Below are 13,629 nucleotides of genomic sequence, written 5' to 3'. Positions count from 1 at the left end.
CGGTTCAGGTATGAATCTCTGAGACATTATTTTTCAGTCATATCAAATTCCATTAATAGAATGATGCTGTGTCTGCATGTATGTATTACAATTATACACTTCAAGTGTTTACTACTCCTGCTCCTGGGACATCAATGATTACACAGTGTAACTATGCAATAGACTAGAAACATGATTGATTTGTAAGTCGTATATACAGAAAAAAAACTATGCATATCTAACTCCCTTTATCTGCGTTAATCTGAGGACACAGGATAGTATTTCAATGAGATACTTAGTTTCAACCAGTGGAGATTGTGAAAGAAGTTCATTATCCAGGTGTTATAAATGCATTATAATTATGATAATTGTAATATTATACACACATGTTCAATCTGTACTTATAAAATGAGGAAGAAAGACGAGGTGGGCGGAGAGGTATAGAAGACAGAAAGGGAAAGAGGTAAGAACAGTGGCAGACAGCATATGATTCATGAATTTACAGTGCTACCCTAATATTCTCTCACTTTATCACAAAAGTGTCTCCTAAACAGCCTTGGGCCCCCCATTTGGCCCGAAGGTTATCTTAAGAGCAGGTGAGGTGGCGATTACGAGACTGGCTTCTACTCTCACATCAAAACATACCTGCAGACAAGTGACTGATGGAAAGAGAGAGAGCATGATTAAGCCTTGATTTTTTTTATTCTAACACGGTCAGTCATCATAATCATCAGGAGGTGAAATGCAAAACTGACCTTGGATCATTTACCCTGGGACTAATACAACTCTGTCTGTATTTCAATGTAAAGCATCTCTTTAATAATACTTCCTGTTGAGCCGACCAAGTGACATGTCACCAATGATCATGCTCTGCCCTCTGTCAGCCAGTTCAGATGCGGGCAGGGTTCACCAAAACAGCTGATATAACCTAGAGGATTTAGGGAGAAGGGGGAGAGGGATGAAGTGAAGAAGAGAGACTTATTGTGTGTGTGTGTGTGTGTGGTTTCACCTGTTGTCCACACTAAGTGGCTACAGAGTACTTTATGCTGAAAAACAGACACACGAGGACAAACAATAGAAGACCATGTCAAAAGATTCTGTATGTGACGCAGACACCTATCGGATTGTACCTGAAACATTTAAATATAGAGGGCTATGTGTCTCACCACTTGGTTATTGCAAAGCTAACCCCCAGGGAAATCATGACTTGGCAGCAACAGATAGTCCAGTAGAAATGTCTGTGTTCATGTGGTGTAAATCTGAAAATTAGCAGTTGACATCTTAAGGGTTTTCTAATTAATGCATGTGAGACAGGTTCCGTGTACAACAAGACAGGCAGAAATGTAGAAAAAGAACACAGAACAGTTTAATTACCTCTGGTTATGGACACTTTTGCCAGCAATAAAGCTTCCGCGGCTTGTTCCTCGGACAGTGAACATCTGGCAATATCTACATTTTCGACCGCTTGATCAGCTCGCTCTCTGAAAGTAAAGGAAACAGCTTATTTTTTTTATAGATATGAAAACAATAACTGAGAAATGACCGTTGAATCTAAAGCAGCAGATGTCATTTTCAGGATACGTCAATACAGCCCAGTGCTGCTTACCTGAGATGCCATCTTCGTAGGTGTCCGCTTTGACTTCCTTTGTGTCGGAAAAAATTGCTTTCAGAACAATTATTTTTGAATGAAAAAAAAAATGTTTTGCTCTCGACGAAAAGACACAAATGTACGTCCATAGCATATAACAATTTGCCTGTGAAGAAATGGCTGAGAATTAAATGACATGCCACATAATGCTGCAGCAGCACGCAGGGTGTGCCGCAGTATGACGCAACTTTTAAAGGAGGACCACTGCACGCCTAGTTTCCCAAAACGAGTCACAAATCCCTAATGGAATGCCTCAGTACTCTCTCTTGTGTATGGGGCCTTGAACTCGCATAACATGCAGCTACAACACCAACAAGGCTTTTTCAAGTGTTTTGGCACTCAAGGACAATAGCTACTCTGAAAACATAACCCTCTAATTACGCCGTTGTTCAGTAGGCTACTATAAAAGACCCTTTCGCTGCTCACCTCCACTTAATATTACACTTAACACGAACATTCACTGACATTTCTCAGAAATCACTTGAGCTGTGACCTTTCTTTCACATTAAACGTAACTCACAGAATGGGTGATATCTCATGCCACTGAAAGAAAAATATGAGGTAATATTGGTGTCAGTCAGTTATCATGTACCATTTAAATAGCTGCCATTAATAAATGCTTAGAGTAAATTCCTATTTAGTCAACTGTCTCTGATGTTTATTAAAGCAGCCTTGCAACAATTCATGTCTACCTTTGATCATGGTAGGCATTTGCAGCTGTACAGCTTGCTAATTAATGCTAACATGCTTTTCTTTCTAATGTTAGCGTGCTAGCTGGTTTTCTCTTTCTTTTGTGGTAGCTTGTTACTCTGCATTAGCTTCTTGACATTGAGCTATACGGCTTGCTAATGCTGACATGCGTTTCTTTAAATTCTTTATGCTAACATGCTAGCTAGTTTAATTTTTTATTTGGTGCTAGCTTGGTACTCTGCATTAGCTTCTTTACATTGACCTAAATGGCTCCCTAATGCTAACATGCTTTTTTTATTTTAGCTTCTTGACATTGCTGCTGTTATACAATTAGCCTCTAAAGCTGTACAGTTTGTAGAACACAATGCTATGTGCATGCTGAAATGTAGTCTAATTCTATCTTTAAGTATGCTTGGACGCTCTTGGAGCTTAGAGAGTATGCAAGCTCACTATAATCTTGGCACATCCATCCTATTTGAGAAAACTAGATTGATGGAAAGAGTGACAAGTCTGAGTTTCCATAGGTTTTCGACCTCACATACATACCCAAAAGGTCATCCTTGGCTGTAGAGGATACATTTCAAAATAAGGTTGGATTTTGTGTGTTTGCTTATTCGCAAACATAGCTTACTAATGGAATATGACCTTACAGGCATTCAAATGGTGTTAGATTCTATGAACTTGCTACATAATGTGTTTGTTAGCTAGGATGCTCTGCATTACAAAACAAATAGTTTTTGATAGATAGCTGAAGGAGTCTAGCTGTGTGGCCCCTGTTGGTTGGGCCCCTAACAGCTGTGTGAATGTGCGTGCGTGTGTGTGTGTGTGTGTGTGGTCCCTGACAGTGCACAACAGTAAGGTAACAGCCAGGTCTCTGGGGAGCTCATTATTCAGCTCTCAACTTGGATACACCACAACAAACAGAATGTGGAAGAGTTTTTTTGTGTGTGTGTGTGTGTGTGTGCATGTGCCTGCCTGTCTGCGACATGCATGCATGTGTCTGCATGCATGTGTGTGTCTGTTAGTATGCCTGTGTTTTTCAGAATATGCTATTAAGAGGGTCCAGGAGGTGCCAGCAGGGGAACAGCGGGTTGGCCCAGCACCTCGTTTCTGATTGATCTCCAGGTGACAGGCTGTGTCAGGGGGCCCATTGCCAGCCTGTCAACTGGAGGCCACCGGGGCCAGCCTGCCTGGCCCACCTCTCACACTTACTCTCTGTCTTTTCTGCTGCTCTTTATGCAAGCAGTGATGTGTGTAGGAATGTGTGTGTGTGTGTGAGGGTGAGGGGGTTGGAGCGGTTTGTGGGTCAGGTAAGGAAGGGTGGGTGAGGGTTTTTGTGTGCATGCATGTACACGTGTGTACAGTTCCTTCAGAAAGTATTATTCCACATTTTGTTGTGTTACAGCCTGAATTCAAAATGGATTCCATTTTTATTTTTTTATTCTTCAAGCTCTGTCAAGTTGGTTGTTGATCATTGCTAGACAGCCATTTTCAAGTCTTGCCATAGACTTTCAAACCAATTTAAGTCAAAACTGTAACTAGGCCACCCAGGAACATTCAATGTGGTTTTGTTAAGCTACTCCAGTGTATATTTGGCCTTGTGTTTTACATCTACAATGTTGTTCATTCATCCTCAGTTTTCTCCTATCATAGCCATTAAAGTCTGTAACTGTTTTAAAGTCACCATTGGCCTCATGGTGAAATCCCTGAGCGGTTTCCTTCCATTCCACCAACTGAGTTCGGAAGGATGCCTGTATCTTTGTATTGATTTGGTGTACCGTATGTATGGGGTACAAAGATGAGGTAGTCATTCAAAAATCATGTTAAATACTCATTGACTCAAGACATTTTAGCTTTTCATTTTTAATGAATTTTCTAAAAACATAATTTCACTTTAACATTATTGGCTATTGTGTGTAGGCCAGTTACACAAAATCTAAATTTAATACATTTTATATTCAGGCTGTAACACAACAAATTGTGGAAATAGTCAATGTGTGTGAATACTTTCTGAATGCACTTCAGCTTTTATTAGGTACATGAAAATGGATCACTCCTGAGTCACGTGGCCGTGGCATCCCCAAACCATCACACTACCATCACCATGCTTGACCGTTGGTATAAGGTTCTTACTGTGGATTGCAGTGTTTGGTTTTCGGCAGGCGTAATGGGACCCATGTTGTCCAAAAAGTTCTACCTTTGACTCACTTGTCCATAGAACAGTCTTCCAAGAGTCTTAATCCACGTGCTACCAGGTGCTTTTTGGAAAAACCTTAGTCAACTTTCTGGACGAGATGGGTCCCGTTATGTCTGGCGAAAACCAAACACTGCATTCCACAGTAAGAACCTCATACCAACGGTCAAACATGGTGGTGGTAGTCTAATGGTTTGGGGATGCTGCCTCAGGACCTAAATGACTTAATAGAAGGAACCATGAATTCTACTCTGTATCAGAGAATGTCAGGCCATCCATCTGTGAGGTGAAGCTGAAGCGCAGCTGGGTCATGCAGCAAAATGCACAATCAATACCACATGAAAATGGCAAAAAAGTGACACATTTTAAGTTTTGGAATGGTCAAAGTCCAGAACTAATCCTAATTGAGATGTTGTGGCAGGATTTGAATCGAGCAGATCAAGCTTGAAAACCCACATGTCGCACAGTTCTGCAAAAGTGGGCCATAATTCCTCCGAAGCGACTGATCAACAACTACAGGAAGCATTTGGTTGCAGTCATTGCAACACCTACAACCTAATTTTGACCAAAATTAACCGGAGAGATTACTGCTTCCAAGGTTTCCTGTTTTCAAGCTCTACAGAGGGTGCTCGAGCAAACAAACAGAAGAGACCTGAGGACACTATCTAACCTGGAAATGAGTGAGTAGCGTTTGGTCTGATGCTATTTTCTAGGCCTTTCTAGGCCCAACAAGTGTCAGGAGTCTTTGAAGAGTCCTCTGAAGCCCCCTCCAGCTGTTCAAAGACCATTCACTGGCATTTTCTACAAGAAATCTGCCTCCAGAAATAAAAGCTTCTCCCAAATAACTTGTGACACCTACTCCAGTTGCCTGCTGAACTGCTGCTTGGATTCCACCTGGCGATATGTTCGCCATCTGCCCTGGTCTGTCTCCCCCTGTCTGGTACAGGTACCTCCACCACACTCACCCTTCTCTCCTGAGATTTCGCTCGCCTCCAGCACACACACACTGTTGGGGCGAGTGACTCTGAACTTACAATGGCTAGCTCCAAGTTGTTATATATTTTATTATTTTATTGTGCATTTTGCTATTTGCCTCATGGCTCCTGCATACTTTGTTGACTACAAACATTCTTTACCCAACCGTGTGGACAGACTATGTTTGTTCCCACACTCAGGAGTCTAACTCTCTATTGACCTCCCATCCTATTTTAACCATCTCTCGACGGCCTTGTATTCATGTTACCTGATGAAATTGTTGTACACTATGATCTTGTTGCCGTCTGATGTACATTCAGATGTCATAAATCAGCACTACAGAGCTCTCCCTGTCCTATGCCCATCCTATGCTCTCGTTAAAGCCTGGGTTTTCTGCACGTTAACACTAGAAGCGTATTACCTAAAATGGATCAATTGAAAGTGTGGGTTCACAGCTCCAATCCAGATGTGTTGGTCATTACTAAGACCTGGTTGAGGAAGAGTGTTTTGAATACTGATGTTAACCTTTCTGGTTATAACCTTTTTCGCCAAGACAGATTTTCCAAAGGTGGTGGAGTGGCAATCTTTACCAAGGATCACCTTCAGTGCTCGATTGTCTCCACCAAGTCTGTCCCCAAACAATTTGATTTGCTGGTTTTAAGCATTAAACTTTCAAATAGCTCTTTGTTGACTGTTGCTGAGTGCTATCGTCCTCCATCAGCACCGGCCTGTACCCTACCTGCCCTAAACTCTCTCCTGCCCCTTACACTAAGTCTGAATTTGTCGTACTAGATGACCTAAACTGGGACATGCTTAAACCACAATTCCTAAGTCTTTCTCAGATTATTACCAATACCACAAGGTACGACTCCAAACACCCAGAAAAGTCTACTCTCCTCGATGTTATCCTCACAAATAATCCTGATAGGTATCAGTTTGGTGTTTTCTGTAATGACCTTAGTGATCACTGTTTTACAGCCTGTGTTCGTAATGGCTGCTCAGTGAAACGACCTGTCCTGATTTGACATAGAAACTTGTTAAAAAACTTTAATGAGCCAGCCTTCCTTTATGAACTGGCCTTTGTATAAAGGTATAGAATCAGCTTGATCCCCTCTGTCGAGGACTCTTGGACCTTCTTTTTTGATATTTTCAGTGGTATTGTTAATCAACACGCCCCCATAAATAAAATTAGAATTAAAAACAGGTTCAGCCCCTGGTTCGTGATCTTGCAGAGTTACTCCACATCAAGAATTGCATTTGGCAAAAGGCTCGGCACATGCATATTCAGGCTGGCTGGCTATCGTTCAGGCAAATGAGAAATAAGTACACTCAGATCAATCTGATCCTACCTGTTATAAGGCCTATTTCTATTTTGCCCTGTTTATCAAAGTGTTGGAAAAACTTGTCAATAATTAACTGACTGGCTTTCTTGATATCTATAGTATTATCTTGGGTATGCAATCTGGTTTCTGCTCAGGTTATGGATGTGTCACTGCAACATTAAAGGTCCTCAATGATGTCACCAATGCCCTTGATTCTAAGCAATATTGTGCTGCTATTTTTATTAACTTGGCCAAAACGTTTGATACGGTAGACCATTCCATTCTTGTGGGCCGGCTAAGGAGTATTGGTGTCTCTGAGGGGTCTTTGGCCTGTTTTGCTAACTACCTCTCTCAAAGAGTGCAGTGTATAAAGTCAGAAAAACTGCTGTCTCATCCACTGCCTGTCGACAAGGGAGTACCCCAAGGTTCGATCCTAGGCCCCACGCTCATCTCAATTTACATCAACAACATAGCTCAGGCAGTAGGAAGCTCTCTCATCCATTTATATGCAGATGATACAGTCTTATACTCAGCTGGCCACTCCCCGGATTTTGTGTTAAATGCTCTACAACAAAGCTTTCTTAGTGTCCAACAAGCTTTTTCTACCCTTAACCTTGTTCTGAACACCTCCAAAACAAAAGTAATGTGGTTTGGTAAGAAGAATGCCCATCTTCCCGCAGGTGTCATTACTACCTCTGAGGGTTGACAGCTTGAGGCAGTCACCTCATACAAGTACTTGGAAGTATGGCTAGACGGTGCACTGTCCTTCTCTCAGCACATATCAAAGCTGCAGGCTAAAGTTAAATCTAGACTTGGTTTCCTCTATCATAATCTCTCCTCTTTCACCCTAGCTGTCAAGCTAACCCTGATTCAGATGACCATCCTACCCATGCTAGATTATGGAGACATAATTTATAGATCGGCAGGTAAGGGTGCTCTCGAGCGGCTAGATGTTCTTTACCATTCCGCCATTTGATTTGCCACCAATGCTCCTTATAGGACACATCACTGCACTCTATACTCCTCTGTAAACTGGTCACCTCTGTTTACCCGTCGCAAGACCCACTGGTTGATGCTTATTTATAAAACCCTCTTAGGCCTCACTTCCCCCTATCTGAGATATCTACTGCAGCCCTCATCCTCCACTTACAACACCCGTTCTACCAGTCACATTCTGTTAAAGGTCCCCAAAGCACACACATCCATGGGTCGCTCCTCTTTTCAGTTCGCAGCAGCGAGCGACTGGAACGCACTGCAACAAACACTCAAACGGGACAGTTTTATCTCAATCTCTTCATTCAAAGACTCAATCATGGACACTCTTACTAACAGTTGTTGGCTGCTTTGTGTGATATATTGTTGTCTCTACCTTCTTGCCCTTTGTGCTGTTGTCTGTGCCCAATAATGTTTGTACCATGTTTTGTGCTGCAACCATGTTGTGTTGCTACCATGTTGTTGTTATGTTGTGTTGTTTACCATGCTGTGTTGTCATGTGTTGATGCCTTGCTATGTTGTTGTCTTACTACGTCTCTCTTTATGTAGTGTTGTGTTGTCTCTCTTGTTGTGACGTGTGTTTTGTCCTATATTTATATTTATATTGTATTTATTTTGTATTTTTAATCCCAGGCCCCGTGTCCGCAGGAGGCCTTTTGCCTTTTGGTTGACCGTCATTGTAAATAAGAATTTGTTCTCAACTGACTTGCCTAGTTAAATAAAGGTTAAATAAAAAATTAAAATTAACATGGCAACTAAAGGTGGTACATCCAGTTATTGAGTGTAAGAGGGCAATTACTTTTCCACACAGGGGAATTAGGAGTTGCATAACTTTGTTATTTAAATAAATAAAGTAAGTATCAATTTTGCTAGCTAGGTTTCTCCAGACGCCGCCGGTGGATATTTGGTGACCTTGTGTTTCATGTGTTTGACTGTACCCAGGAGGGGCACACTTAATGACCATCTCATTTGCACGGGCTCCTCTTCTAATGATCTGTTAAAGTCCACTTAAAGAGTAATCATGGTGCCAATCCCTTTGGGCTTGTCAGGATACACTGGGGGAAAGTGATGGGAAGACCATGAAACCGTTACCAGCACGCAGATGGTAGTCAAATGAAGGTGTGGTGGGGACGTTAACTTAGCTGTTCGAATGTCGTAGCCCTTTACACTTGTACGAGTTGAAAAAGGCAGATTTGGACACTGATAAGCCCCTAAATTGGAACAGCAGTGGCTGTACAGTAACATGCTATACATGACGTCAGAGCTCAGGGTCTCCGCTTCACAGCTCTGTATGGGTGTTGACAGACAGCCTTCCTGAACTTGATCACTGCGGTTGACAAGAATTTGCCCCCATCCTTCCCACTAATTGTCTGAGTGAGGGAAATGTTGTACATAAGAGTACTCAATGCATTTTGAAATATGAGATGTTGAGGATTACAATAAATACCGCCCGGATGTCATACAAGCAAGCCAAACACACGTTAGTCCAAATGTGCTGTTACAAAATGACATGGCGTCATACCCTGGGTTGTCCTGAACAGAATGAGCCTGTGTTTGTTGTATTGTGAATACAAACGTGTGTACCGCGCATTTGAACGCAACTCGTGAATCCATTTTATACGCATCAACATTATGATCTGCTTCTCTGCATTGCCTTTTGAAAGCCAAACACTGTACGATTGTATTTAATATTTTAGCTAGTCATGTTGGCAGTAGAACAACATTTGAAACGATGCCCACCTGACCCAGATTTTTTTTAATGGACCATTTTTACAACAACAAATAAAGATACAAGTGTTCTTGCTCTAGTTCCTCAACGGCAGAGCTTGGAGAGCTAAAATGAAAACACCTTTAGCCATAAAGGTACATTGAAATTACTGAGGAACTTAGGAACTGTGCACACTTTGGAGAGGTGTGTAGCCACTTGGAGACACAAGTTAGACCTCTCACTCAAACCCATGTTTTTTTGCCTTTATGTTGGACCTACCCCAAACTTTCCAAGAATATTCGTATCATGTTAATGAATGTATCCAGAGTAGTTTCAGCCATAATTATCAACCAATGCGGCTAAAAGAACAGTAAATGTAAAACTCACTTCAAATCAACAGTGTAATGTTGTGCCAGGTGAACTCTTGACCCCAGCTTTAGTCTAATCATTTTCCCAGGATCTCCAAACTGTTCCCTTTTAATTGCTACCATTGTTATGCATATGCTTTCCATATTTCTTCTGTAAAAAAAAAACATCTCAGTTGATCTATATCCATATAGGTCAATTCCCACAAGCGTAAAGGGTTAAAGTAACGCAACGGGAATTGAAGTGTGTGTGTGTGTGTGTGTGTGTGTGTAAAATGTATCCACTCGTAGTTTTATTTTTTTTTAAAGGGTCAGCGCCCATATATTATGCTATTTTCATAATTAAATATATTGATTATAAATATTGAGGGTAATTAAATGTTTTAAGATGTGGGGTGTAGTTCCAATTGTACTCAGGGCTGTGAACAACACCTCCGTCCATGTTGGAAATGTTCTCATGAATTAATGAATGAATATATTCATCTTTCGGCATGTTTATTTTAATACTCATTCATAAAGAATTAAGCACGGAGATGACACTGTTTCAGGCTCAACTCAGCTTTCCTTTTATCAAGTGCTGCTTTGTTTCAATCCTCAATATCTATTTATCTCAAGTCCTCAATGTCCTGAATGCACTTGGCAGAAAGTGCAAAAACAATCTGCCCAAGAGTTTGCCTCAAAAACTTCAAAACATCGGAAGCTAGTGCGTCTGCGTCGATTGGGGTGTAGCGACTCGCCTTAAACTTTTCTGATTGCTTTTCATCACCTGGCATGGACAGAACTGTACTGATTTCAATCAAATACAGAGACAACATGGCTAAGAGAGAGTAAATCAAAAAGTGTTGTGTCACCACTAAACAGCATCGTGTTGTTGGTCTGGATTGGGAAGACATAAAGCTGCCAGTTTGCATTGCGATCTGTAGCTAGTGATGCTAAGGGAATTCACCAGGGTCTTTCGCCTGTTCTGTTCTCCCTCAGGGGCGCTGATGAAAAATATTTTGTTCCTCCGTGGCCTGCTCACCTTCTCCTACTCTGCTAGTGTTTGTTGTAAGAGCACCAGCGTCTAGTTGGGCTTTGATCTAGTGCTGCAGAGGAACCCGCTAACACGCTACCTTATCTAATCCTTGGGATTCTAAAGGCTACTGCCGGTGTCTTGTGACGTTCCTGTTCTCAGAATGATTCTCTTCCAACTCAACTCACCAGCCCCATCACCTCTTATTGAGGATTGGACACATTTGCGCACGCACACAGACACACACATACGCACACACATGCACACGCACAGACTCAGCACACGCACACCACCTCCTCTCTCCTGTCTTCCACAGTAGAGTAGTCTGTCTCTGACTAAACTGTCTGAAGCCTGGGCCACCTTTCCTCCTCCAACTCTTCTCTCCTTTTCCACCTCCTCCCCTTCATAGCTGTCCCTGGGCTCAGCGAGGTGACAGGCGGTGTCACTGTTATAGACTGTAATGCTGGCACTGACACCTGAGGGTGACTGGGCTGATATCTCTATTAACCTTCTGGTGACGTCCTCCCCACCGCTCGGGAGCCACCAGACTGAACTTAGGGACATCAAAGTATAAGTTGTCTTTCACCCAAGCACATTTCCACGGGCTCGTTCCAGGCTGTACACACATGCCCACGCATGTATGAATATGCGCTAAACTACTAAAGGAACACATGCACACATTAATGCACACACACACACCATACACACGCCACATACATACACACTGAATGAATTACGTGGGTTGTGTACATGTTAGGAATCTCAATCATCTGGATTAATGAACTTAATATAACGAAACTTCAAGTAATTCAATGATATTGGGGCTAAGCGTATTAGATTAGCAGGTGCCCTTTTCCCTGACGTTGATTAAATATTCCGTTCATTCACATATCTCCTCCCTATCGAGGCAACTAAACATGATTTATGTCGGACATGTCCAAGCCTCTGTCATACACTGTGCATACCTAATACCATTACACATTTGACCCTCTGACTCCTCCCTCTGCAGGAATTCTCTCTGCTGCGATTGGATGACGTGCCCAGTGAGCGGGTGAACATTCTGGGCTTTTCCGTCTTCAACCGAACACACCCCTTCTTCCAGGATTTCCTCCTCAGCCTCAACCGTTCCTGGCAGGAAAACTGTGACCACGCCCCCTTCGCCGGCACACCGGTGAGACCAGGGTTCAGGTTTATGTAGGACAGAGAGGATTGCTCAGCAGCTAGACAGTCATATCTGAGCTCCATAATATATTTACATCTGAAGGTTCTGTAATGTTGCAGGTAGAAATGTAACAAATAGACCTGATGATTCCCAATCCTACTCTAGCATGTACTATTAGAAATTCAGCTCTGTTAGTTACAGTTCTATCTGTAGCCAAAAAGAGTGTTCAGACATATGCAGAAAATATATTATTCTCTAGCACAGTGTTTCTTAATCCTGTTCCTGGGAACACTGTATTTGCTATATATATACCTGCAACCTTCTGAAAGGTTCATCCTCCTGAAAACACTCCAGCTCTTTTCCCATATTATGAGGTATCCCCACACGTGTGACTGCGGGATTCGGCTTTTATTACAAGCTTTTAGATCTTTTGAGAATGTTAAGGCTTGAAGTCTTTCCATGCCTTTAATACAGTTCTCTGTGTAGTCGTTAATTAGTCATTCTTAAAGATCTAATTAGTTAATTGCCACATGCTTATTAAATGAATACGTGACTGGTAGTGTAGTACGTAACATTAACATAACATTCTTCCATGCTGCATTTGAAAAATGTGAACACAGTTCACCACACTTCTGTAAACGAGAAGTTTTCTGACATCAGAGAGCGACGAGGAACTCATTAATTGGGTTTATTGAATTTTTGTTTCTTAATTAAGCCCTCAAGAAAGATTTTGAAAAATCAATGGCTGCAGTTTTTTTTTAGAAACCAGCTGTTTTTCTCCAGTTGTTTTTCCCCGCTCATAATTAGGAGTTATCTTTAATTAATCACAGGATATTTTGTCGTAGAGCAGTGGAGGGATAACAGCTCTGAGCCCCTAATAAAAGTAGCGAGAGCGAGCTACACCTTTTCGCCCTGCTATTCATTTGCAGTGTTCCAGGGAGCTCTTTCATATCAGGTTCCATTCCTCTCTCTCAGCTGTACAGTGTCATGGGAATGAGAGAGGTGGTGGGATGAAAGAGAGTGAGGTGAGGAAGAATGGGGGGGGGGGGGTTACAGTGACTTGCAACCAAAGTGTTTCAGATATTTTCAAACCTAAAAATGATTGAGATTCCAGGTCATTTGTTTTGGAGATCCAGCTACAGCATATGCCTCAATGCATGACAATCGATGGTGTACAATGGGAATTCATTTTGATATTAGACTACTTTTGAGGGATGAAAACACCTGACCAACTTTGATTTCAAGGTGACATCTCCCTTTAAGGTCACGTGGTGCATAATCGTGACTTATGATCAGGAAGCTGCTGCCATCGACTTTGCGTCCTGGAATCCAAATGGCACTGAACCACTGTACACACTCGCTCTAACTACTGTTTTCCAAGCTGTTGTTTATACTTTGTTGCCTGTTGCACAGTCCAATTCAACATTGGCCTGTGCAAGGAGGAGATATATCACGGAAATTATGATGGTTATGGGCCTTATATGGTGCTCATTGTTTACTATGCATCACAATCATCTATATGTTCCCATATCAATATGCACAACAGATCAGAGCCAGGACTTATTGGTTTATTATACAGAC

General features: G+C 41.9%; 1 protein-coding gene across 1 annotated transcript in view; it reads left to right on the top strand.

Moving 5' to 3' along the window:
* Window positions 1–13,629, top strand: part of grik4 (glutamate receptor, ionotropic, kainate 4) — a 475,420-nt gene that overhangs the window by 396,568 nt on the left and 65,223 nt on the right. The window contains exon 9 of the mRNA XM_046294891.1: window positions 11,896–12,057. Coding sequence (XP_046150847.1) covers window positions 11,896–12,057 — 162 coding nt within the window. The remainder of the gene's footprint in view (window positions 1–11,895; window positions 12,058–13,629) is intronic.

Source organism: Oncorhynchus gorbuscha, linkage group LG13, assembly GCF_021184085.1.
Source record: "Oncorhynchus gorbuscha isolate QuinsamMale2020 ecotype Even-year linkage group LG13, OgorEven_v1.0, whole genome shotgun sequence".
Taxonomy (NCBI): domain Eukaryota; kingdom Metazoa; phylum Chordata; class Actinopteri; order Salmoniformes; family Salmonidae; genus Oncorhynchus; species Oncorhynchus gorbuscha.
Note: the sequence above shows the minus strand (reverse complement) of the source record. Positions and strands in the feature narration are given on the sequence as shown.